The sequence below is a fragment of the Anolis sagrei genome, chromosome 1 (assembly GCF_037176765.1).
Source record: "Anolis sagrei isolate rAnoSag1 chromosome 1, rAnoSag1.mat, whole genome shotgun sequence".
NCBI classification, from domain to species: domain Eukaryota; kingdom Metazoa; phylum Chordata; class Lepidosauria; order Squamata; family Dactyloidae; genus Anolis; species Anolis sagrei.
In genome coordinates this window covers 304,760,035-304,787,799 of record NC_090021.1, presented here as the reverse complement: position 1 = coordinate 304,787,799, position 27,765 = coordinate 304,760,035, and the positions used below count along the sequence as shown (strand labels likewise).

At 36.2% G+C, this 27,765-nt stretch overlaps 1 protein-coding gene across 3 annotated transcripts in view; it reads right to left on the bottom strand.

Moving 5' to 3' along the window:
• Positions 1–9,559: 9,559 nt before the first annotated feature.
• Positions 9,560–27,765, bottom strand: part of YLPM1 (YLP motif containing 1) — a 54,997-nt gene continuing 36,791 nt past the window's right edge. For 2 of the 3 annotated variants that reach the window (XM_060758507.2, XM_060758521.2), the window contains 8 exons: positions 27,110–27,286; positions 26,783–26,866; positions 26,063–26,146; positions 25,054–25,137; positions 17,107–17,158; positions 11,579–11,709; positions 10,216–10,396; positions 9,560–9,961 (listed from right to left, as the gene is read on the bottom strand). In XM_060758507.2, the coding sequence (XP_060614490.2) occupies positions 10,250–10,396; positions 11,579–11,709; positions 17,107–17,158; positions 25,054–25,137; positions 26,063–26,146; positions 26,783–26,866; positions 27,110–27,286 (759 nt within the window). In that variant the 3' untranslated portion in view covers positions 9,560–9,961; positions 10,216–10,249. Of the gene's footprint in view, positions 9,962–10,215; positions 10,397–11,578; positions 11,710–17,106; positions 17,159–25,053; positions 25,138–26,062; positions 26,147–26,782; positions 26,867–27,109; positions 27,287–27,765 lie in introns of those variants that run through there. The other variant, XM_060758514.2, reaches the window with a different exon arrangement.

The following is a 27,765-nucleotide window of genomic DNA, read 5'->3' as shown; positions in this document are numbered from 1 at the left end:
AACCATACCTTATATTGCTTTACTGTGGTTGGTGACTTTGAAGCAGCTGAAGTATAGTCAAATTGCTCTCTGAATACTGAAAAAATGCTATCTTCCAGGGATGGTGTAATGCAGTGGATTGAACTCTAGAACCAGACCATGATTCTAATGCTTGCTTGTATGTGAGCTCATTTACTGACGTCAGAGTAGTCACTGTCTTTCCCACCTCCCCATGTCTGAAACCTTCCTCATTTAATTTTGCTCAAGAGTGATTATAAGGATAACACAAGATTGCAATACATTTCATAGAATCACAGAATCAAAGAGTTGGAAGAGGCCTCATGGGCCATCCAGTCCAACTCCCTGCCAAGAAGAAGCAGGAATATTGCATTCAAATCACCCCTGACAGATGGCCATCCAGCCTCTGTTTAAAAGCTTCCAAAGAAGGAGCCTCCACCACACTCCGGGGCAGAGAGTTCCACTGCTGAACGGCTCTCAGTCAGGAAGTTCTTCTTCATGTTCAGTTTTGTTAAGTGTTTTGTTTTATGGATTTGTGATCATATGGCAGAAAAAAACCTGATGGTGTTGGAGACATTCATTTTTACTGCCTCTTGTCTCAGTCCTTTTTTCAATGAGGGCACGTTAGGCACGTTATGCCTATATTGATTCCTCCAAACCAACTGAATTACCAACAGAAATTTCAAAGACAAAATGGAGCCCTACAACTTCGATACCGTCACTTGTATGACTTTTTTTTTCCCCTGCTGAACTTTGAAAGCTTGGTTGATGTGTTTTGTGCACTTTGGGTGGCCACTGAAGGCATCACTCTTTTGTAGATTTTGCTTTATTATACACTGAAACAGTGCCTGAAACCCCATTACTTGAACAGAACACAGCTTTCCTACACAATAGCTTTTTGGTGTTGGAACAGTGGGTTAAACCACTAAGCTACAGAACTTGCTGATCAGTTTATTGTACTATGTTATGAATTTATTTTGTGAACTACAATGGAACTCGCTGTGAAAATGAAAAGCAGCACACATAATTTTAACAAATACACAAATATGGCCATTCAACTTTTAAAAAAACAATGGACTGATATTAGAGATGCATATTAAGAAAGGGCATTATTTTGATGGATGGAAATTGGAACACACTGGTTTATCTTAATAAATAAGTAGTATATCTGCGCTCTCTTCAATGTTTACATTTCCACTGATGTTCTGTAATGTTGGGTTTTGTTAAGCACGATGCATTTACTTCTTGTTTACAACAAGACAATGAAACTGGAAGAATAACTGTTACGAGTTAAAGATAACATTACTGTTGGATGATGAACAATAGTCATGCAAATAAAACAAAGCAGATATAATTAATTTCAGTATATAGTCAATGGCATTTTAGTATCTCAAAGGAAAGACACTATTCTATGTAATGCAGAGGGAGAAACAATGGAACAAAAACAGTAATAAGTAGACTAGTTGATATTCTACTCTGATCATTAAAAGCTAATATTTCTAATTTAGTGTGAATGCATTGAACATACACAAACTAAATGATTAAAATGCAAGAAAATAAAAAATAAAACATTAAAGCCTGGAGAATACTAGCATACGAAAAGACTTGTGTGCAAAACTGTCAGCCCACATTAGGTTTAATCACAGAGTAAATATAATGAGAACACTCAATTAAATGTGAGACTGGCCTCCATTAAGAATTGTCAGTGAAGTGGTAAGGATATTAGGTCTAGTGCTTGTTCTGAGAGGTCTGTTTCGCACATGCAAGTTACAACATTGCAGAAGAGTGTGTGTAGTGTGGTAGCGAGGAACAGCTTGAAAGTTCAATTAATTTTCAAAATATATCCAAAGATTTTATGATGAAAAAAACTGCATGCTCATCAATCTGGAAACAGGAGTTCAAATTATAATGCACAATGACAAAAGGAATGAGCAAAGAAATGGAAACATGGACTACATACTCCTTATGAAACGCATTTAGCATCCTTTGATTCTGGTTATTTGTTCAACTGGATGAAGTGGATAGACTGTCCACAGCTAATGAGCTAATAAGAGCAAATAAATACAACCCATCTTTCATGATTAAAGTTTATTTATTTCTCATTTAAATTCATTGTGAACGCTGGGAACCTTTGAGAATTGGTGTTTAAAAATACAAATAAAAATAAACACCCCATTTCTAATCCACAAATCACAAGAAAGTTCTTTCCACACACAATTTGTTTTGCACACTATGGAAGACTAGCCACTCAATTAGGGAGATCCCACCGCTGCCACCAATTATAGACAAACTATGGCCACCCCTTTGCGATATCCCAACAAGTTCCAATTATAAAGGAATCAGCCCACCAATGATCACCCACAATGGAGAACTGAGGGAAAAATCTGCCTCAGACACACTCACACACAAGATGGAGGACAAAAGGCAAACAACAAGGCTTGGCCTAAGGCGAGGCCATAAGGGAAATCAGAGCACACACACATCCTCACTCACAAAAGGCCAGACAGTGGGAAAACTTCCATTGTATATTTTTATTTTGCCCTTGCCCCTTCCAACTAATTATTAAGGATTACTTTCGCTGCCACCATTTATTATTTCATAGACCACCTCCTTTACTGAAATGTTTAAAAGCCACATGGAGACTTCAGTTGGAATAAAACAGGAACATGCTATTTATTTAGAACTGTTTATAAACTTAATGGTTGCAGAAACTTCAATACAGAGGAATGGTACTTATATTCTTGAGTTTCTTTAAACAAAGTTGCACACATAGAAATCCTTCCTTCCTTCACAACACTCTTAACACCATAGAGGCCTAAGAACTATTAGTTCCTCAAAGGTTTCTTTCTTATAACCCAAAAAGTTCCCAAATCTCTTCCTTCCTTTCCTTCACCACCAATTCCCTGACTTTCTTCTTCTATCCTCATCTCCTAACTGATCTTAAAATGGCTGTTGTCTTCTTCCTTTTGATCTAGCACTGTCCATCTCCAGCTACTAAGCTTTTCCCTCCAATTTCTATCAGCCAATCAAACTGCACTTCTGCCTTAGATAGTGCCTGATTGCTCCACCCCAATCATCTCTTGCTTAGCTTCAGCAAGCTGGCCTGGCTTCTGCCTTTACACCAAGCCTTTACACACCTTTAGGGTAGGCCGATCTGTTACACACACCTTCAAGATCTTTTTGATTTATGGTGATTCTATCATGGGACTTTCTTGAAAAGATTTGTTCAAAGGAGTGTTTACCATTATCTTCCTTTGAGGTTGAGAGGGTACACTTTTACCAAGGACAAACAACTGGTTTCCATGGCTGAACAGGGATTCAAACCTATGTCTTCTGGAATCCTAGCCCAAGGGACTATACCAATTTTCACGATGTGTTATGTGTATATGTGCCTTTAAATTGCCTGGTGACGTATGGCAGCTCCATGAATTCCATAGGGGTTTTTAAGGAAAGGAAAACTCAAGAGATTGCTTTACCAGTTCCTCCACTCTGAAACACAGCCTACTTAACCTAGTTTTCTTTGGTGGTCTTCAATTCAAGCAATATGCAGGGCAGATCTTGTTTAGCTTCCAAAAGCAGATGGAATTTGGTGCCTTTAGGCCAGTTCATGATATATATGCACTTTGTATTTTAGTACCAACCTCCACACTAATACATTGTCTTGGTTCATAAAACTCAGATTATTCCCACTCCCTCATCTTCTCCTCTGATTGCAGTTGCAAGGTGATCACAAGTTTTTGCTTCTTACCCCCTGCCAGCCCCAGTCAATACCAAGTTATTTTTATGCTTGAACCCACAGAAATGGCAGATTACGCATAAATCACGGTTTGTAATCGGTTTATTTCCCTAAATGATAATTAATCTTGTCCTGGTTCAGGTACACCAATTACTGAAAAAGGGAATAATTTTTTTCTTCTCATAACTGCCCTGAAAGACAAGGAAATTGGGTTTGGCTTAACTGTATTATATTAAAGTAGTTTAGCTTTCTGTTCAAACGTCATCTCATCATCTAGCCCTAGGAATTATGGTTCTCAAAGAAAGTACATAAAATGATAGTTTCTATTATTTTAAAACATAAATGGACTGCATTATAAGTGCAAGATACATGAATCCCACGATTTCACAGGAATGCATGATAATGGACATATAAATCAATTAGGGATCTCACCTTTTTTAAAAAAAAAACAAACCCTCTAGCTCTTCTGATTGAAATGTCAGAAGTGCCTGGTTATCACTTCAGTGGCTGGAGAAACAGATCCCTCCTCATATCCATGACTGGCAAATATCACCATTATGAAAAATAAAATGTTATGTACATTTCATTTTAACACCTTACAGATTATGTCTTCTTTTTTTTTTAAATAGTCTTTATTGAGTTTCAAGTTTACATATATAAAAAAAAAGAATGTGAAAAATAGAAAGAGTGAGTTTAGCAATTAATAGAATAAAAAGGCCCCTGACAGGATGTGATATGTGATAAAGTAGAAGGGGAGGGTAGGAATAAAACAGGGGGGAGAGAGGGGAGAGGAGGAAGATAGAGGATAGTATGAAGGCCCACCACCTCTTTAAAATACAGAGTAAAAAGTATTGTTGACTTCCCAGGGTCTTCTTAAGGTCTAATCCGTCATCTTTCTTGCTTCTGTTTCCGATTCTCTTCTCCTCAACTTCTCTCTTCTCCTTGTCTTCTTTCTCTATTTCCCTTTCATTCCTTCTAGATCAGAATCTTCTTGTTTTTTTGTCTGAAGTAGTCCGTCACTTCTTCCCAATGTGTTTCTTTCATATTGATCCCTTTACTTCTTGATATTAGAAAGGTGAGTCTGTCCATATTTTTTATTTCCAAGATTTTTGTTAGTCTTTCATTCTCATCCGGTATCTCACTTTGTTTCCACCTCCTAGCGTAGCAAATTCTTGCATCAGAAATAAGATTTTATCTGTGTTTTTCTCTATTCTCTCTCATGTATACCCAATAAAAATAATTCTGCCTTCCATGGTATATTGATTTTTAAAATCTCTTGCAATTCTTTTTGTACCTTTCTCCAATATTCTTTGGCCCTCTTGCAGGTCCACCAGATATGAAAATATGACCCTTCTTCTTCCTTACATTTCCAGCAATGTGTGCTAAAATTTTTATTCCCTTTTCCAATTTTTTTAGGGGTCATATACCAGCGATGTGCTGTTTTTAATCAATTTTCTTTCAGGTCGGAGGCGTGACAGTACTTTAACTTTTCTCTCCAGACTTTTTCCCATTCCTCCTTCCTGATGTTTCTCCTGATGTTTTCGTTCCATCTTCTTTTATAATTCTTTTCTCCTTTGTCTTCTAATTTCCATTCCAGCAATTTCCTATATATCTTTGTAACTAATTTGTTTTTGGTGTCCAAAATCTTATCCCAGAAATTCTTTTCTTGATTAAAACCATTTTTTTATCCTTTTTATACCTTTCTTTTATAGACCAGTATTCCAGCCATGATATCTTTTGTTCCGCCGTAATCAGTTCTTCCTGTGTTTTTAGGATCAGATCTCCCCCCTCTTTTTTTAATATATCTTTATACTTTGGCCAATCATGCCATCCTGTACACCTTCTTTGTCCTGCTTCCAAAGGAGAAACCCACATTGGAGTTTTATTGTACAACCTATTTTTGTATTTTTCCCATATCTTCAAAACCGTGGATCTTATAAAATGATTCCCGAAATTCTTTTCGTTTTTCTTCACCTTGTACCATATGTAGGTATGCCACCCTTCTCTTAGATCTGATCCCTCCAATATCAGTAATTTTTTCTTTTCTAATTTTGCCCAATCCTTAGCCCATATTAGCGCATTTGCTTCCATGTATAGTTCCAAATCTGGTACTGCAAATCCTCCATTTTCTTTCCTTTCCGTTAAGTTGTCAAAACTGATTCTTGGTTTCCTGTTCTCCCAAATGAATTTTTTGATATCTTTGTTCCATTCCTTTATTATTTTTGAATTTCGTATAATCGGTAAATTTTGAAATAAAAATTGCAGTTTAGGTAATATCATCATCTTGACCATGGCGATCCTCCCTAACAGTGACAGATTTAGGTTCTTCCATTTTTCCAAATCTTTCTTTAGCTCCTTCCAATATTCCGTGTAATTGTTTTGCAATAATTGTAGATTTTTCGATGTTATTGTTATTCCTAAATATTTTAGTTTTTTAACTATTTGGATATTCCACTTATTTTTTATTTCTTCTTGCTCATTTTTCCCTATATTCTTCGTTATTGCCTTCGTTTTTTCCATGTTAATTTTGAAACCCGTAACTTTCCCAAATTCTTTTATTGTTTTTATCCAATCTTCTAAATTGTTTATGGGGTCCTCGATTACACAGATCACATTGTCCGCGTATGCCCGAAGTTTGTATTCCTGCCCTTGTATCTTTGCGCCAGCCAGTTTCTTTTCTTCCCTGATTTTGTTTAACAGTACTTCTAAGGTGAGTATAAAGATTAATGGTGACAGGGGGCAACCCTGCCTCGTCCCCTTTTTTATCTCAATATTATCTGTTTCCCTCCCATTTACCAATACTTTAGCTTCTTGTTTTTCGTAAATTGCTTCAATTGCATTCCGAAAATAGAATCCCAAGTCCATTTCTTTCATTATAATTTTGAATAACTTCCAAGACAGATTATGTCTTCTTGTGGTGCAGAATTTAAATTGCTCGGGTACAACATTCCCCCTCCCCTTCAAAATACTCAGTACAGACTGACTGTGAAAGAACTTGCCCCACATCATATGTTGTGCTACTCTTTCAATTCAGGTTGCATTGAACCAGTAGCATAAGTGAATTACAAGTTGTTATGAGACTCCAGATTGGAAAAGTAGTCACAAAAACCATGCACACATCTCAAGTTCTATGCATCTACTCTACCAGGGACCAAGACTTGTATACTTACCTTATATGTTTGGTTGTCTGTGAAGTTCTATACTTGTGTTTATATGATAGAAAATAAGGTATTTGTTTCAAATATAGACAATGTTGTTTTGCTTACATTATAGAAAGAAAGGTAATATATTGTTATGTATAGCTATGTATTGTTTTGGGAAAGTAGGGAGAGTTATTGGACTTTGGTGAAGTGTCAGAATGGGATTTTTAGAAGGCCATTGCATATCATATACGAATCTAAGTCAGTTAGATACAGAGTAAAATTAAGAAGAGTAATAATTTTTAGAATAGTCAGGGTCAGCTGACCAGAGAACAAAGTGAAGTCTGTTGGGGTGTTTTAGGAAGAACAATACAAATAGTCATGTATGTGTTTTTTAAAAATTTTGTCCCACCTTTCTCCCAAAGTATAAATAACTATAAGAATTAAGCTAAAGCATTATTTTGTAACACGTTTGATCAACAAGTAATTGTAAATAGCTTCCGCACCTCTCAAAGATATAAACATCCCACTTACATCCAAGTCATAGTTACAAATGGGGGTGAGAAAAGAGGAAAAAAGACATCTAGGAAGAGCAAAGGAACTCTGTAAGCATTATCATGGGGGAAAGGTGTCTCCACTAAAGCTTTCTCACCAATCCTTATTTCCATGACAACCCAAAAATTTCAAAACCCAATTGTCACAGGGACAGAAAGTGAGATGCAATATTCTTAACAGTTGCACAGACAGCAAAACAAACATTACAAGGGTCTTGATCCATCCATCCCTGTATTATCCAAAACCAAAAATAAATTGGCTGGAATTACACTTAAAAAATCGTACCTCTTCCAATTTACATACAAATTCAACTTAGGAACAAATCTACAGAATCTATCATGTTCTTAACCCAGGGACAGCTGTAATCTGAAAAATACATTAAGAATCTTCAGGGCAACCGGGCTGTTGTGCAGTTAGCTGAGAGCTAGCTGCATTAAATCACTACTGACAGAGAGATTAGGAAGCCACCCCGGGTCGGAGTGAGTTTCTGGTCATTTGTCTAGCTGGGAAGGCACCATAAAAACCTTCCAGCAGTGTGCAGAGGAATGAGGAAGTACTCCATCAAAGGACTCAGTGTCACAATGGATGGTGAAGTGGCAGCTCCCCCAGTGGCCGGAATCCAGCATACCCTCATAAAGCCAGAAAAAGCTTGGGCACAGCTGGAATGTTAAATTGCCTCTGTGTCTAACTGGCATTGAATATTTGCCATGTATATGTGCATTGTAATCCGTTCTGAATCCCCTGTGGGATGAGAAGGGCGGAATATAAATACTGTAAATAAATAAATAAATCATAGAATCATAGAGTTAAAAGAGACCTTGTGGGCAATCCAGTCCAACCCCCTGCCAAGATGCAGAACAATCGCATTTGAAGCGTTCAAATAAACAGACAATTTAAATCTGTCCACTCAGGTCGCTATCTTAAGTGGACAGTTTCTGCTACCAACAAATGTCTCATGGCAACATGTCCCTGTGCTAGCAATTGATTTTTTCCTTAAATGTGTGTATGGAGAGAATACATTAAGGTTTAGATAAGAAAAAGGCTATTATTTAAAATATATTGCCACCTCCCCGGAATGAAGATACTTCAAAGAAGAGATTTTTCTAAGCATCTTTGTCCAAAAACTTGCTATTAGTCTGGCTTTGAGAACACTATAGAGTTCTTTTATCTTCTCATCAAATGAGAAAATAAAAACAATAGGAGTGTCATCTTGACCTCTACAAGGTCTTAAAAGCTTTCAATTTCCTATGCATTCATGCAATTACTATAAAATGCAGGTCCAAAAATAATTTACAAATAATAAAAAGCACAGCATGATATAATGGGAAAGTATACATACGAATAAGCTTTTGTGGGTTTTTAACATTCAGATATTCTATTATTCATTCTGAGAATGAACAACTTTCAAATTATACATAATTAATCAGACTGGAAAATGTCAAGTAAACAAATGCATTACAATAGGAAACCATTCATTAAATACTGAACGGTGGTCCTCTTCAATATGGAAATATGCCTCAATCAGTGCTAATGTGCTGATGAAAAGAAATTGTTTGCAAAGCAATCATTAATCTGACTGACTAAACAGAGTCTGAGGCTGCTTTCAGATCACCTCTCCCCCTTTCAAACTAAAACCAAGAACAACAATTTCAAAGATTAATTAACAGAAAAAGCCTTATTTGGGCTTTGAATCCAGCACCTTCTCCAGCCATAAAATTCACAACGTAATTGGAAATCTAGAAGGTAAATCTGTTCATTAGCAAGTATGTGAAGCCGTGCATGTCATGAGACAGAGAGAGCACTGTATGGAAAGTCACTCAACCATCTGTCCTGGAGGCAACTTATTTACTCTCCAGTGTAAAACAACGGCCTCTTGGGGAAATTTTCCCCCCTCTGTGCATCAACTAATGCTTTCTGGTGCATGTTTAATTTTTTTGTGTGCACAATAAAAATGCTTTGAAAATAATGTTTATAAGGAGTCGAAATTAACTAACAACCAAAGCCACCAGGGGTCATTCACTCACATTCTTCTATGTGGGCATTTTGAAAAACAGTCTGCAAAAAGACACATATTTTTTAAAGACAGCTGCTCACCCACACAAAGAAAGAGCTCACATAAAACACAGCCAACGACAGTATCATTCACTAAATTCTTAGTGAAAATTTATTATTCTTTTTTCTAGTACAATAAACTACAAAGTTTGTACAGTATAAAATAACAACAGCCACAAAGCAACAATGCAATCGTAATGCTGACATTCTGTGATAATACAGCGAAGAAAATGTTCTTGGCCTTACCATTCCATTCTACTGCAAGCGTAAAAGCTAAAACTACAAATTTTAACATAAAAACCTTCTTTCACATTTAGTTGCAAGAAGACTCCATATAACTTGGGGATCCTGGACAATACCAGTTAAGAATATGGATGCACCCAACGAAGTAAAAGTTTTAAAAGAAAAGTACACAACTTTCAAGATGGATAGGGACCTTTTCCATGCCACCTTGTGTTCAGTTCTCACCAAAGCAAACGGTCTGCAAAGAAAAGACAACATTTACAGAGAAAAAGTCAATTTTTGAGCCTGAGTGAAATACCCACATAGCTGCAAAGTGGTCAGATGTTTCTCGAAACATTTCTCATTTCAAGAATTGCATTTTTTAAATTGTAGCACCTCATACAGATTAGAAATATGAAATAGACAAATCTATCTATGACCTAATGTGAAAATCATTGTATAGAGGGGAGTACATTTTCAGTTTCAAAGTCACACAAGAGGCATAGTTCTTACCTTAAATGAAGAAAAATTCCACTTGACAATTGCATCAGATGTATTTAGTACGATTGAGGGCTCTTTCAGCAAAATGACCAGTTTCATCTGTGATTTTTTCCCAATCGGTTTGTCCGACAACAAAGCCAATAGCTCTTTTTCTGTCTGCATCCTTTTTCTCTTCAAGGTCTGCCCACCTCACCTAAAACAAAGAAAGGGTTGGATTGACACTTGTTTCTCGAAAAAGAAACAAGACTTTTTAACCCCCCCTCCCCCCAAAAAAGATTTCAAATGGGATGATGGCAACTCTACATTTAGTTGAAGAATTTTAACATACTGATTGAGCTGGGCACAACTTAAAGCCTGACTAAATTTCTGCAGCCTGCGTAATTTCAGAAATCTACATAATTATTTCCAAACAATGCTTTTGCTCATAAGGAAAAAAGTCCAAGAGAACCTTTGTATCTTGTGATCCTTTATAAAATTCTGCATGAATGAATTGGTAGGTGTTTGTGGAAAAATTACTGAATGTTCCTTTTTTCAGGAAGAACTTAAAACATTTCTATTTCACCACTAGCTATTGGAAAACCAAATTCTTTATTGAAAACATTATTTTTAAAAGTTGCTTATAACCGCGTGGACCTCACAAGTATGAAATTGCCATATTCTACCCCAGTGAACCTGCTCCAAAGTGCCTTCTCATGCAAACAGGAAGTTCCAAGTCCATAAGTACATTATTTGGGGATACGTTTTTTGCTTTCCTCTGAGACATGATCATGCCTTGCCTATTTCATTCATGTTCTTGTTACTTCCTATTTTGATTATGAAGCTCTCCTGCTGTACCAGAAGACTGCTCATAATCAGTCCTTTTAATGCAATAAAACAGGATAGTGTTCATTCTGTTTAATATAGTTAATTCTTACTGGCTCAAAATCAGTTAACTTCTTTTAGTCCTGATATCCAGACTGAGAAGGAAAAAATAATTCACCTAACTATTATTGAATCTACTTTGTATTATCTATATATTATTTAGCTCTGAAACTGAGAATGTACAGAAATAACAAGGAATAATAATAATGATAACCAATTCTATGATGAAATGGTCTATGTAAGCTTATGCATCTGATAAAATAGACTGAGTCTATGAAAGCTTTTGATATAATTCTTTCAGTCTGTAAGGTACTGAAAGATTCTCTTATAGTACTGTCATACACACTGACACAATTACATCTTTGAATACAACCCAAATACAAACGAACTGAGTTAAAGAAATTAAATACAAGGAGCTCCCACGAAAGAACTGAGTAAGACAGCTCTAGCTTTTTGTGAAAAGCCATCTAGATACATTGCCCGGAAACATCATATTGACAGAGATATTTATTACCCTCTTCTTTCCTGGTTCCGAAGCACGGGTATCATAATCATCAGGAAGTTGCAGATAATCTTCCATTCTGCTGGCAATTGCTTCCCAATCACGCTTTCTCTTAGCACCAGTTCGTAATCCATCCAATTTGTCTGAGAATAAACATACAGCCTTAGAGTTAAAGAAGAAAACTGTATAGCACCCAGCATAAACAAGATGCATGGAGATATTCTCAAAAGGGCAAGTTGGTGCCTTACAGCAGTAGAACTTGCACATTGTTGGGTATTTTCTTGAGTGGAATACATTCAGAAAAAAATGGGAAAACCCTTTTCCATCTTTCTGAGGTATCCTCGCTTAATTCTGCAAAGTATAAATATATATTCGCAGAAAGAAAAACTTCTTGTCTTTTTCTTGTCTTGGATAACTGAGAGTCCACATACCGAAGTAATGCTTGAACACATTCCAGAAATGACAACTCTATTTTCCATCAGTTTTATGATTAAAACCAGTATGTCAGGTCAGTGCTGTGACAAATAGATGCCAGCAGATATTTACACATCGTTTAGAAAGATCACAGGGCCACTTTTCAACTGTTTCGTTAAGGAATCAGATTGTGGTGCAGAGTATTAGGTATAACAGAAGTTTGTCCCGCAGTCTGCCATTTCTCTTTGCTCAAATCACAACAATATGAAGTTCCAAATTACATCTGCAGCATTTTTGCTGTTACGGTAGTTGTTTTTTCTCCCAGAACAATCTCAAAAATGTTACTGGAAAGAAGCAGTTTCTAGCAGGTGGTGCCATCATGTACAAGGGAAAGTCATCTAAGAGCTCAACATTTTTTTCTATATGCATAATTTCTAATTTCCACATGTCCGCAATGTTAAATGTTAGGCTCAACACTTAAAATATTTTGCCAATAAATCTGTTTGAATGAGTTTTAAGATTCTAGTTTGTCCCAATTGCTACTAGGAAATGCTAATAAAATTTAGGAAACTTTCTAACATTTGTTCTGGACAGAAAGCTACAACTGTGTATTTTTAACACAGCAAATAGAATATAATCAGTTATATATGATTTACTGTATGAAAATTTATATTCTGGATATATGAATTTCTGTGAAGTACAAAACAATCTCCATTCCAATATTACTGACCTACTTCGCTTTTCTTAAAACCCGAAGTCTGAAAATCAGCAAATGTCCAATGAATCATGTCATTTACTAATACATTTACACTAATGTCTTTTATTAGAGGTAATTTAATTCTAGTTAAAATCTATCTTTGACAGTCTGTAAAAGAAAAAGCTCCAGTGATATGTATTTGCTACAATAAATTAAAATTGTCATCAGTTTCATAGGTTGCCATCAGCTGAAAAAAATTATGAATATTTCTCAAAATATTCACAGAAACCAGCTTTCACAGAAACCAGCTTTCACAATGAATGATGCAGTCAGTGTGTAAAATGCATGTAAGGAAAATACATTTATAATCACACAGTAAGTGAGCTGAGATATAGAAGATGCCTATACTGGAGATCTCACAAAATCATGGCAATGACCCAGGAAGTTCAGTAATCATGTGGAAACTTTCTTTCATGAGGTGTGTGTTTATGAATATACATGTGTTTTGCTATTTTCCTTTCCAGTTAAACTCTTTCAATGCTGCCCCAAATTGTGCTCCAGTGTATAACATTCTTCAAAGGCAGCTTTTAGGGGAAAGGACTGCAATGGGAAGGAAGGGCAGAAAACCCTCGGCACGCATACATCAGCTTGATTACGGATTCAGGCGGCAAACTGTTCCAACTTAAAACATTAACAGGTATATCTAATCAGCACAAGAGATGGAGAAATGATGCACACAATATACAGGAAAAAAAGGATGAAATAAGTATGAGAAAGGGATCTTTGTTCAGTCAGTCAGCTACTTCATAATGATTTACTTTTATTATTTTGGTCTCCAAGTTTCATTCCTTCACTCTTTTTAAAAAAAATGTAATGTGAGCATTGTAAAATTTTATAAAATGTAATGCATATTTAGCTAAGAAACTATAAAAGAAACTGAAAAGCAATTTAAGACGTAATAAATATTTTTTGTGTAAGAACAGGTTTTTATAGAATAGAGACAAAGTTCAGATGCATAGGAAAAGGAGTTTCGGTTATAGTTCAGTTTGATTTGGGGTTGAAATCATGAAATTAGTACTTGATAAAGATTACTACAAAAGTACCCATGAACACTCAGAAGCTGTTATATTTTAGCTAAAGTATTATTTCCTTTGTAAGCAAACACAAAAGGATATTGCATGGACACATTCTAAGGAGCACACACAATACAGTTATTGGCAAAATTTACAGAAAAGGTACTTAACATAGGAGATATGTCTATGAAAAATAAATCTAAGAAATTGTGGTATTTTAGAGATATTTATCAGAAAGCCCTCATAGAGTAAATATGTGAAAGGCTAGCTGCGATCACAACATCAAGATGCACTTAAGTTTCAGAGATACTTTGGAAGGTGAGCAATATCTCTATACTGCATTTTCCTTCCAGATCATCCTGCTAGAAGATCCTCATCAGGAGATGGGCAAATAGTTTTCATAGTAATCAACCAGATGCCTGTGGAAGGCTTACAAAAAGAGCACGAAGACAGGAGCCCTCTACCACCATTGTTCCCTAATATGTAACATTTAATGACATATTCTCAGACAGGGTTGATGTTCTGTTGGCTGATGTTTCAGACTAGATCACAGTAATCCATTCTGAGTATTAGTAGGGTACAAAGAACCCTAGCATGAACTTATCTTTAAAATGGCTGCAGCTAATATATGAGTTTAACAACAAGGTTGAGAGACCTTCTGGGAGTAAAGTATCATTAGCTAAGGAATAATAAAATAAAAATGATTTATTTTTGTTGTAAAGCCAATGGCAAATTCAACAAGGGTTAGGATGCTTGCAGCCTGGATGTTGTCCACAACTGCAAACAGCCAAGTCCTCAGTTTGTGAGTGCTATAAGATCTGGCCTAAGACATTAATACTATAGTACCCTCCATTTAGTATACCATCCGGTATAAATTTTGGAGATGAAATCAGCTAGAGTCATTCATCAAAACCCGGAACAGGTAGTAAAAATGTATCTTACCACTTTTTGTTAATAGCTTCATAATCTACCAGTTTACTTCTGGACACATTTCAAGACTGTCTTCAACTTACATAGCCATATCAGTGGCTTGAGATCAAAGCAACTAAAGAACTGCTGATGTCCATATAAACATTCTCAGTAACTAAGATTAGATACTCTGTCCGGAGGGTACCACTACCTCAGCAAAGTGAGTGGGTGACAATGATCGACATGTCTTTCTAGTTTGTGCCACCTTGATTATGAAACTTCTTTTTCTTATTCATGACCTTAGTTTCTTCTTTGAAAGTTTTTAGATGCCAGCCAGATGCATTTGCTTTGCACAGGTTTCTGACTCACATTTTCAATATGTTAAAAACCATTTGGTGAGCTCATTAAAATAATGCATCCCTTGTTGTTGTTTAACGGTGATTTTTTACAGTTCAATTTAACTATGTTGCAAGCCACTACAAATCACAGCAGACACTAGAGATACATGGTATTTTTAAATAGATAAATTCAGAGTCTTAATTCAGTGACATAACATTCATTTTACATGTAGTGTTCTTTTGAGATTTAATGGTCTGTTTACAACATTCCCATGAAGACAAAGCATGCTTCTACACCAAAAGTGTAAAACTAATAACCAAAGATTCAGAAACTTTATCTAGACAACTACATCATATAAATATGCATCTATTAGTTTGGATACTACTGTAAGATAACTGCTGCCTACCATTTGCCCAATATGGTGGCAGTGAGTTGTAGAAATCCTTTAGCTTCTACAAAATTCTGCAGTATTTCATCCCTGTGGAATGGTAGCGCCCACCCTTACCTTTTTTATTTTTATGGATATTTGTGTGTATTATGTGCAGTATAAATTGTGTTTCTCCTTTTGAACAGACTTCAAGGATTGCTATTAACAATGTTTGCTACCAGTGTCAAGTTCATGAATACCTAATTACTGCATAAAGTTGAAAGCACATAGAATTACGAGAATACTGAGGCAATCACCCATAGTAGAACTTCCTGTAGGAATAAAATTGCATGAGTGTACCAGTAATAATTTTCATATTATGTATTTGTACATAAAGCATGTGTGTGATAAAGGAGAAATGTAACATATGTTGTGTCAAGTTTTCAAAAGTTCTTTATATGTGATAAAACGTGTTCACTTTTACATGTTAAATTCATCAAGATACTTTGTATAATTCTACACCACTCAATTATGCCAAAAGTATGTGGCTAAAACCACAGCAAGATTTAATTACTTACCTTCTTTGGTAGTCCCTCAACCCCCAAAATCCCATCTCACATTAGCTACTAAACACATCCGCTCCTAAGAAGCCATTATGCTCTCTTGAAATGTCAGCAGTTCAGTAACAAACCATAGTGAAAGAGATGTCAGAAATAGGTTGGGGTACCCTCTAAGTATCTTACATAATGAAACTTTGAGAGATGTTGTTGGGATGTGTATACTCATAATTTAATTCAGTTTGCAACCAAAGTGCAATTTATTATTGTTCAGCATTATATATAAAATATATGTTATTTATTTTTGCCATGGATTTCTTTCAGCTAAAAAGCAGCATGTATCATTAATTTCAATGTTTACACAATCTTCTTCTTCTTCTTCTTCTTCTTCTTCTTTTTTTTTTTAGTAAAGTCTGTTTTTTAATGAATTCCGTTAAAAAGAAACTACAGCGATTTTCAATTAAGTACCAAGGCTGCAATAGAATAAGGTGCCTCTCAGTCATATAGCAACCACTTTTTACATAGCAGTGGTCTGAAATACTGATGGTTCCTTGCTGATTCCAATTATGTCAGGGCAAGGTATAATGCTGAACAATGCACACAGGTTAACCATACGGATTCCTATAGCCTTTGGAAATTCTAAACGAAACTTTTTTGCTGTATGACTTTATGTCATTTCCTACTTACAGCGATGCTATAGCAAGATTTTCTTCACAAGATTTGTTCAGATGTTATCTGCCTTTGCCTCCTATTTTCCTGCTTTTCTAGCAGGGGGTTGGAGAAGTCTCCTCCAACTCTATGATTATATGATTCTTTAGGGCTGAAAGTTCGAGTTGCCCATGGTTACCCAGTGGGTTTCCATGGCTGAGTATAGATTTGAACCCTGTCTTCTAGAATTGTAGTCCAACACTCAAACCACTATGCTGGACATACTTTAAATATTTGCTGTTAGACACAAATAATATAAAGATAAGGCATCACGCAAACCACACAAAATGTCACAGTTTCAAGTATTTGATTGTGTTTTGCCATTGCAGAAAACAAGTTGCATACTACAGATATAACTGGATAATATATCTGCAGAAAAGCTGTATTTTATTTGTTTTGTTTTGCCCTATGTAAGCCATCAGAGAAGAATGTCTGCGCAAATAGTTTCAAGAGATTAAAAAAATGTAAGTACCCACCTAGTTTTGCTTCGGAAGTATCCATCTCCCATTTGCTTTTCGGAATGTAACCCTAAATCATATACAGAGAGAAGCTCGAAGGATTAGAGAAAGATGTAGAAGACATAGCACACATTTTAACTTGCAACAGCATTACATTGCAGACATTTCCTTAGGACAAATTAAATCTCAATTGTGACGTGAGAGACAAGATTTGAAACTGTAAATTACAACAAACTGACATAGTTTTTGTACCAAGAACAACAGGTTAATGCTCAGAAATATTGAAAACTCAATACTACAACACTCTTCACCTGGTTTCTAACAATATTAGTACAAATAGGTATCCCATACATCTCCAAATAGAAAACAGTAATGAAGTACATTTGCCAGGATTCAGAGACAAATATGCAAGCTTTTGCATGTACACCAGAGTTCACCAGACTGAATGAGAACTCTCATGTGCTGCATCAGAATGCCCGTCTTTCTGGAGTACTCACACGGTGCAGCGGAAAAGGGGCTTTTGAAGCCTCGGAGAAAGAATACAAGTCTTACTTATTTGTCTTCAGTAAATGTATACTGTGTATTCCAATAATACATCTCAAATAATTATGAAATTGCCACCTTCTTCAATAGTATGGATACCTGTAACTCAAGTTCACACTTCTTGTGTTAAAAGGATCAAGAAAGAACTTAATATATATGAAGATCATCTATCAATGAATGTGTAAACCCAGTCCCACGTGTTTCAGTTTAGCCGAGTCATAAATTTCAAGCTATTACATACCATTTATTTATTAATTTATTTACAGCATTTATATTCTGCCCTTCTCATCCCGAAAGGGACTCAGGGCGGATCACAGAACATATACATGGCAAACATTCAATGCCATTAAATAGGCAGGACAGACAACAGATAGAAGTATATGTTGGCATTTTTCTCAACTTCGGTGTCCTGGAGGTTGTGCTCAATTCCATCCACAGGAGGGTGCTGTTGCTCCATCCTCTATGATGAAGAGCCCTTGATCTCAGACTTCCGCCTTCCTTTGATTGTCAGCATTTTCTGGTATTTCCTTTTTATGGTGCCTAATTTCTTTACTCACACCTCACAGCTGTTTTCAAACTGCTTAGGTGGACAGTGAGCTGGGCTGAAGGTCACCCCAACCTGGGTTTCAAACTGCTAAGTTTTCGATTGGTGTGATCTATTGCTGCTTGTGATTAACCAGCTGTGCTATAGCCCGGCCAATTTCTAATTACCAGTCTATGTATTATGCGTACACTACGCTCTGAACCAACACAAGATACATGAACCAGCTAAGAATCACTGAGTAGCCTTGTTTTAAAAAACCACAGAATTCCACCAATAAGCGTTCTTCTCCTCCTGACCATCTGATAACATGGTTTCAGCATTGTAAAAGAGATATAAACCTAACCTTGGCTGTTAGTATGAAGCAGTATAGTAATGTGGAAAATATGTATGCATATGACAATCTGCATTGGTTGCCAGTCAGTTGCCCACTTCAATTAAAGTTGTTTCCTACTGCTAAAGCCCAACACAGTTGGGTATCTAGTTATCTTTAGGATCAATGTCCACTGAGGTCCTGAAGTCTGGCAGTTGCCTATTAGAAAAGACATTTTGAAGAGTGCCAGAAACTTGGTCAGGATGTGGTAGGCCTACATATTTTAATACTTTATTTCAATGTGTTTTTTTCATTCCTCCAATTTGCTCAAATTATTGCTGATATAGGTCATGCTTTTAAAAAAGATTCACAGCTGACCACGCAGGGAAATCATAAAATATGGATTCCTGAAAAGCAGTTCCTCTGGAAGAGCATAAGATGCGACACAGTGAGACTGCTCTGAAGAGAACTGTTGAAAACAAGCAATTTCTATCGCTTTGTACATAAACGTGAGTTCTGATTGTGTAGTAGCACCTTTGGGATCCAAACCACTGTCACTGTAATTTCAATGGCTGGGATCTCATTGTTCCACTATCAAAAGGACATTTTGGGATGTCACATTAGGAGGCACGCAATATCTCCTTGTGCAAACATAGGAGCACATTTTTCTCTCCCGCTACTGCCTTTGTTCTTCTTTTTCTAAGACTGGCCACTGCAAATGTGGAGAAAGCAACCTTGACAACTGCAGCTGCAGGAGGTCTCGGAGTAGGCAGATTGAATATTGGAGAAAGGAGAAGGTATGGATGGAGGAAAGAAGCCCAGTGCTATTCCTGCTCTTGGTGCAGCTGACTTCGAGTTTTTTAAGTTCCGGAGTAAGGTAGATGGGTGAGGTTTTAAGCTACATCAATGTTTCACAATATTTCAGCCACTAAGATTATTGTACAAATAAATTTCTGATAATGACCCCTGGACTACACAGTCAGCTACCTTTGTGTCAATGATGTGGGTTTTTCTGAGGTACAACAGGCAGCAGAATGTTTGTAACATGAGAGAGTCACACATACACACAACATGCAGCCAGTATATCTTTTAAAGAGTGCTTTTCAGATTTCAGGCCTAGAAGTGTTCCAAAGAACCTCTAATAAAATGCAAATTGACACAGAAAGAAGAATGAAGTGAGAACATGTAAGTGGATATTTGCTCTAGACATAGCCCAGTTCTAGAAAGTTCACAAATGTTCTGCCAGTTGCAGGATAACTTGCACTTATAAGAACAGAGACCACAAAGAAGAAACTGCTATTACACTAGCAAATGTCAACCTGAGAGTTATATTTAACTTCCTACTTATTGGGAAATCCTTCTACATTCTTTCATATATAGAAGTCAGTTCTAGTAACTCCTAAACCAAAGACTCCTTTTAAGACTAAACAGAAAGTAGCCACAGTATTAAGGAGCACAGTTTGAGAAACACTGCTATGTACACGTTTCCACTTTAGTGTTTTCTAGAAAACATCAAGCTTTTCCCAAGAATATTTGACTTTTACAACTTAATTATATTTCCCTTTTAAAAAGAATAAGGTTTTAATTTATAAGAAACAAAATCAGTTGCATCGACTGAAGACTGAAGGAATATTGTAATGTACAGTAGTTAAACTAGAACTTGAAATGCAAAATACGCACGGAATGAAAACTGCATTTTAGCTAGTAAAGAAGGATCACAGAAGAGGCTTATTACCTTCAAATCTTGCCTTTGAGCTTGCTATGGGATCTGTTTGGCTACTGTGGGAAACATGATACAGAACAAAACAGGGTTTTAATGTGATCCATCAGGGCCCTTTTAATGGTTTGATGATATAACTTTACTTTTGGAGAAAAAAACCTATTTACTGATAAAGGTTCCTGTTATGCAAGGATCTTTGTTCAGAAGATTAGGCAGCAATCAGCAGGGAATTTATTCAGCTGTTATTTCAGAAATTATGGCTGAATTTCCAGAAAGAAATTTCTGTCCAGCCTGGAGAAACAACTCAAGGACTTGTGAAGCTTTGACTTATAAAAGGGCATAATAAAACTCTGATAAAAAGTTGAAATGGAAACCGGTAAAAACAGAATGAAATTGACACAAAATGAAAATCAGGACAAAGAAGAAGAATGGGTAAGAATACAGAAAGAACACTGGGAAGATTTGGGCAGTTGCAAAGCCCAATGACTGAATGGACTTCTTCCTGCTGAACAGCAAAGAACCCCAATGGCATGGCCAGTTTCCCTCCTGGGTTGCAACTGTAGAGATCAGTCAACAAAAGTATTAATTGAAACAACAACTGCAGTCCAGGAAAGGATCATCTACCTAGGAATGAAATCATATCCTTTTAGTTGTTAGAGAATATCTGCAGAACCTTTTCTTTTTAAATCTACTGTCGCTTCAGTATCTCTTTGTGGTATCTTATAACATTTCAGATTATGAAACCGCAGGTATTCTTCATCTCTGTTTTACTTTAATATGTAGGATTGGGCATCAGTCAATGTAAGGGGAAAACTATTTTCTATCACAAAAGCATCTTCTCAGAGAGATGGGGGGGGGGGGGAGGCATTTATGCCTCAGAACAAGTTTTCAATGAATTGGCTAAGTGTCTTCAATAAATGGACCAGCATTCCAAAATAGATTTGTAGATTCAATACCAGGAACTGGTTCTCAAAATATGTCCACCATGTTCCATACAACCTACTCAAGATTAGGAGACATGTTATGAAATCTTTCCTTTCAATATGATTGGTTAAATGGACATTGCTGGGGTCTGGTAGTCCACTTTTACCAGAAATGTAAATATAGATACTGAGCTTCCCATCTTTGATGCATGTGCATCCGTGTGATTGAAGATGTTTCAGAACTTGTAAACTCTTCCTGGCTTGTTTTCACTCTGTCTTTCAATGAGTCAAGAGCCAACTCTCAGCAAAACTACACAAAAGGCTTTGATGATCGCATATATGTGAACTGCTGTGAGTCGCCTTCGGGCTGAGAACAGCGGTATATAAGTAAAGTAAATAAATAAATAATAAATGGTTCCCAACAAATCAAAGTCTTAGTTTGTCTAGATTTTTAATACTCTCTTTCAGTTCATTTGTTATCTCTGCTGGATTTCCACAAGAGCATTGGTGTGAAATGCTACAGAATACACCACTCCTCTGAGGGAGACAAGCATACCAAGACTTCTAAAAGATTGATGTGTTTTCCCAATCCACCTGATGAAAGTGGGTCTGTACACTAAATAAATAAGGAAGTCCAGGGGTTATATAAGTTGAACAGATTTGTAGAACATTATTGTCCTTGCACTTAAAGAAACCCACAGTGCTCAAAGAAAATAATGTCAAAGACATTCCTTCTCTTTGGAGCACAGGTTTGCAGCATATTTCTGCAAATTCATCATGCACATATATTTTCAACATTCCAAGCTCCCAGATCAATGGGAGCCTTATTGAAAAACCCATTTTGGTATAAAGCCTTGATATGTGATTCCTAATAAAATTCATGTGTCCTCAAATTTTACACAATGTACCCTGAAGAACAGCAACAGCACAAATACATAATCTACAAATGTGATTACTGCGTATTTGCTGTACATACACATGCTTCACATCACAATTGTTCAAAATAGTGATGAACAGTTTCGTTTGTTACCCCTAGAAATATTAAAATAAAATGTATTGAAATAAAATTCCATAAAAGTTGTACCCTTTTCAAAATAGAACATCTGTTAAAAAAACACCACAAGAATGATTTGACCACCTTAAAGCACCATTTTAGCAAGCTGCTAAAATGCCCTTTGTTCTGGTGTACTGGAGAGAATTAGAACCCAAGGGCATATATATATATTTGTGTGTGTGTGTGTGTGTGTTTGTATGTATGTGTGTGTGTACAAATAGAAGCAACTTGATATTTCCAGATAAGTTATGAGTTTTCAACTCTTGAGATTCTTGATCGCTTATTGGATTGCACTGAGGCCTTAGAGCTGAAAATCCAAAAAGGCAGGAATCCAAAGACTGTCCAAAGAGTTTCATCACATAATAATAACATTTTTGCTTTTTTCCTAAAAAAAAGGGTGAAACTATTACGCGACAAAACAAAAACCTTTGATGCTGATGCTCTGGTTGCTTTTCTTTTTTAAAAAACTGCCTTACCTCTGAGATAGGAGGAGCACCAAGCAAACAGCTTCATTTCTGTTTGTTTTTTTTTTTTACTGCCTTGATATGGAAGACAGAGCATCTAGGCTCCAAAGAGCTCAGTTTCAGATTTTGTAACTGCCTTGCCTTTAGAGAGAATAAGGAAGGAAGAATGGAAGGAAGAAAGGAAGGAGAGAAGGAAGCCCCAAATGGCTGTGTTAATTACATACGACAATTACGCAAAGAAAGCCTGGAAGCCAAAAAAAGCATGTATGATGATTATGCGATGACGACTACTATGCAGTGAATTACCGACAGCATGCAGTTGGTAGCATCTGTCTGGATTTTCCTTTCTCTTGAGTAAATTTGTTTCACTTAGGTTGGCCAGAGCAACTTATTTCCTAATCATAGAAATATTGGCTCTGCAGCCAAAATGAAACAACCATAATTACCTCAATTATGATTCCTCACATTATTACACCAAAAGCAAGAATTGCTTAAGAGAGTCCAAAAGGTCCACCTAACCAACATGATGTGGGGCAATGACTTCTGATACACTGCCATCACCCTTAACCATAACCTGATGATTCAACGATATGTGAATGTCAGGAATCATGGATAAGCTGGCAATACTCAGGTATGGCTATTCTAATCAATGGCAGTCAGTTTACCCTCTTCCGCGGAGTACATTTTTATTACTGCTTCAAGAGCTTGATGTGCAGAGGATGTTTTCTGATATGCACATGAGAATGATGCCTTTGGAATTGTGGAACTTCCCTGATAGATCATTTGTGCAAAAAACCAAGGAATAGCATCCAGAACTTTTAACTGGTCTTGCTTTATCTTGTAGAAGGATCTAGAACAAATGTCATTGTGTAGTTATAAAGTCCACAAAATCAGTTGGCAGTTTTTTGACCAAGAAGGCTTGGGCCTTCTAGCCTCTTTGAGAGTAAAAGATATAGAGTCCACATCTTTAGCATAAGGAAAAGAAACACCTTTTGCTTTCTTCTCTGCTTTTTATTTCACCAGGATTGATTTAATACTTTATTTAGAAAATGAAGTTGTGGTTGAGACTATGTTCCATTTTTTATACTTCTTAGGTTTATCATACTGACTAATTACAGCACAGAAATTTCTATATTGCATCTTTGATCAGACTAGGCTGGATTTTTCTTTGCTTCAATCATTTTTTTCTCGTTTCAGGAGCCATACTGTCTTAAGGCAAAGTTCACAGCTTTCAAACTAGATTGCAGGAGATGAAGTCCTAGATGGAGGCTTTGCATCTGCCATCTTGGAAGAATCTGTACAGAGCGTCTTTGTAAATGTTTTAACCACTTGGACTTCAGTTGATCTCAATCTGGATCTCATTGGTTCCAAGGTCCGGAGACCATCTTGATGGATCTAAAAAGAATCTCATTTCTTCCCATTAACCAGAAAAATCTTCATTTTCTCTCAAATATCTACCCCTCTCAAAATAGTCTTCATGCAGACAGAAAACCCGAGAGACTACAACTGTGGCACTCTTCTGCTCTTCTCCATCAAGGTATCAAATGAAGTAAGAAGGGCAAAGATCAGGAGTCATCCAAGAAGCAGGTGGTCTGTACATCAAACCTATTCTAATGTTTACAAAAGCTGGTGACACATGAAGATTACTTTTCCCTGCTATAACATTTGTGATTACGAGGAAGTTGGCTTTGTTCTCTGCTGGAGTTCCAAGGCAGTTATGCCCTCCAATGAGAAGGTAGAACTGAAACTTGGATCTTCTATTGGAGAAGTGTCATGTTCTCTTGAATGAATTAAAGAATAAATTAGTGTTTCACTGATTTTTTTTCATCAGTTAAATGTAATTGAAGTCCCAAAGTTCGTGACGTTTGGAATCCTATGTGCACATTTATATGAATAAGCCACACTGGTGCTTATTGCTAACTAAAAGTGCGCAGGATTATGCTATAAGAAGTATTAATGACATTTAGAAAAAACAATTAAAAGAGTTATGACATCTGCAAAATGACAATACAGTTGCCCCTTCCTATATTTAAAATTTCATAGAAAATCTCTCTACATCACTGGAAAACATTTCAATTTGAACTTTTCCAATGGACTAAGATTCAACTTTAAGCATTCTCAAGACATACTGCTAGCTCTATTTCTACTAACAGAAAATGTAAGAGAAAGCTTTAACTGGACTCATCTAAGACTAAGTGTAGTATTAAAGACTTCTCAAAACTGTGAAGAAATTCTTGAATTGTAATTCATATATCTCATGCTCTTATACTGGGTAAAATGGCAGAAACAGGAAGGGTAAAAGGGGTGCTTTGGCAAAAATAGCTGTATTTAGTGCAGACAGCATCCCTTTTAGTCACAGTAGTTATAAATACATTTGATGCTAAGGCAGGTTGCTGTGTTTCCCTACCAGTTCACTTTCTTCTTCTTCTGCATCCTTTTTGTTTTCTTCTTTCTGATCTTCAATGTTGGCATCAAAATCTTCCATTTCCACCTATGATAATACAAAAGACACCTCAGACAACCAAAATATTACCTCAAGTATATAAAATCTACACATAAAATCTCCCCGTGAAAGACGATTCAACCGTGACAATGCACTCAAAAAACAGACACACATTTTCTGGGATTTACTTAAAGATATTATAGATAACATTTCATGTTTTTGTATTTTAGACTTTATTCATTTTTTAACTCAGAGGAAGAAGACATTTTCACCTTGCTTTTTTTACAAGTATACATTCACTAACATCAAAAGATATGATAATATTGACCTTTTTGAATTCAAACAACCTTGGCTGCCCATGCGCAGAAAAATCCCATATGTGCAATTTCACAGACACCATGATGAAGAAACATTACTCATGTACTAAATGTAAACATATGTATTTTCTCATCTACATAATATGTAGCGCACAATTGTAACAGAATGAAACCCATTACAGTAATACTATCTTCCAGAAAGTAAAGATCTTCATTAATTTTATAAGATTTTTTTGACTTTTGGAGTGCTTCTATACTGTAGAATTAATGCATTTTGACACCACTTTGCCATGCCTGAATGCGATGGATTCCTGAAAGTTGCACTTTTATAAGGTCTTTAGCTTTCTCTGCTGAAGAGTGCTGGTGCCTCACCAAACTACAACCTTCAGGATTCCATAGCACTGAGCCATATGGTGTCAAACTGCATTAATTCTACAGTGTAGATGGCCCCTTTCTTAAACTACGGCAACTTTCTATGAGTTCTCTCATAGGAATCATGTGACTGCTTTAATATTTAATAATTTTTCCAGAGTATTAACAATTTCCACATATTATCAATTCCCACATTAGTAGTGTTCTACTTTAATACACAATTCACGTTTCTTTGCCAGCCACATGTATTTATATGGTTAAATTAAGATTCTTAAAAACCTTACCTCTTCAATAGCAGCATCTTGTAGTAAAGAGCGAATATCTAAACGCATCATATGACGAGGTGCTGTCTCCCAATGGTCAGCCATCTGAAAATGGGAATTAAAGATGCTTCTACAGTGTACATTTTTTTCAGAAGACAATTATTGCTTTGGTTAGGAATTTGAAATTTCTCTGAATATAGACAGATAAAATTTTGACATGTGTGTGTATGCAGAGGTGTTCTGTAACACTTCTAAGAGTTTGTTTATGACACTTTGCTATCAACTCAATTACCATCTTTAGTAAAAAAAAAAGTCTGAATCAGACTTTTTATGGCTGATTAAAAATATGCAAAAGAAAAAACCTCACAAGGTAATTTGACTATTAAAATAATTATTGCAACTGACCAATAAAAGTCTCCTATAAGAGAAAACACACTTTGTCCAAATAAGGTTCTTTGAATCATGAAATTCTTAGTCCAGTTTACTGTTATTCTTTTCATTTTTGTTCTTTTCTTTCTTGTTTTTTTCCCCCTTCCTTGTTCATTGCTGTACTGCTTGTGTTAAGTACATAAATGCTTTACACTTCCAGTGTTCTATTATCACTTGTACACGAGCGAACAAAATGTTCAATAAAAATAACAAAAGTAAATATTATAATCTTTCAAAAATCACTTCATAAGAGAACCCCCTAGTGTTGGTAGCATTTAGAGATGTGGTGCTTTTGCATCTTTATAAACTTACCTTATTAATTTCCTTGAGTTTGCGTCCATGAACATTTCTCTTACAACAAGTCTGGTGGTCGGCAGTTATTTCAGCCAAGTAAACCTAAAATGCAGGAAGAAATGAGAATCTGCTCAAAATCAATATCACAAGGTGGAAAATAAGATCAGACATGAACCATTCAGACATGAACAGCAGGCATGGCTGTGGGAGTCTGTAAGAACTTTCTCCCTGTCCACAAAGCAGACAGAGAATGCGATCACTTGATATAGATATTCATAGTTCAAAGTCACTCAAAGTCTGTTTTATAGGTGCTAATCACAAGAGGAATAATCCATGAATGTTTACCTCAAATCCTTTTGTTTTTGCAGCACTCCAGAATTGCTCGAAGTGGCGTACTCGATCGTTAATGGCATCAAGAATAATAAAGGGAAAGAATCCATCATCCAAAGTTTTTTTGAAAGTTTTGAATAAGCTGGCACGGTAGATTTCTTCCATATCAGCTTCAAATTCATACTCCAAAACCTGTTAGAGAAATAAAAGGAAGTTTAGGAAAAAGAAATAATAGTCTTTCTAGAAGGGCTTGGTTTGTACTGCAACTACTACCTAATTTATAGAACTGATGAGGATTAACTGAAAACGGAGGTGTGGTCTGGATGTCATCTACATGCTAATGACACCCAACTTTGGATAATCACTCCCAGTGAAACAGCACTGGGGGTGGATAGGCAGAAAAACAGTAGAAATCCATGACATAGGAAATAAGGAGCTAACTAGGAAGCTCCTAGCACTGCACCTTAGAATACAATTATTAGATGCGCATGGAAGGTCACTAGATTGTGATACCAATTTCCATTTTGAATAAATGATCCAGAAGATTACCACAATTGAGACTACTGAAAACCTCTGGCTGGTCCTGAAGGAATCGTTACCCCATCACTCTTCTCCACAGACCATTTTAATCCAAATGTTAGGTGGAAGGATATAATTAGTGGAGAGAAATA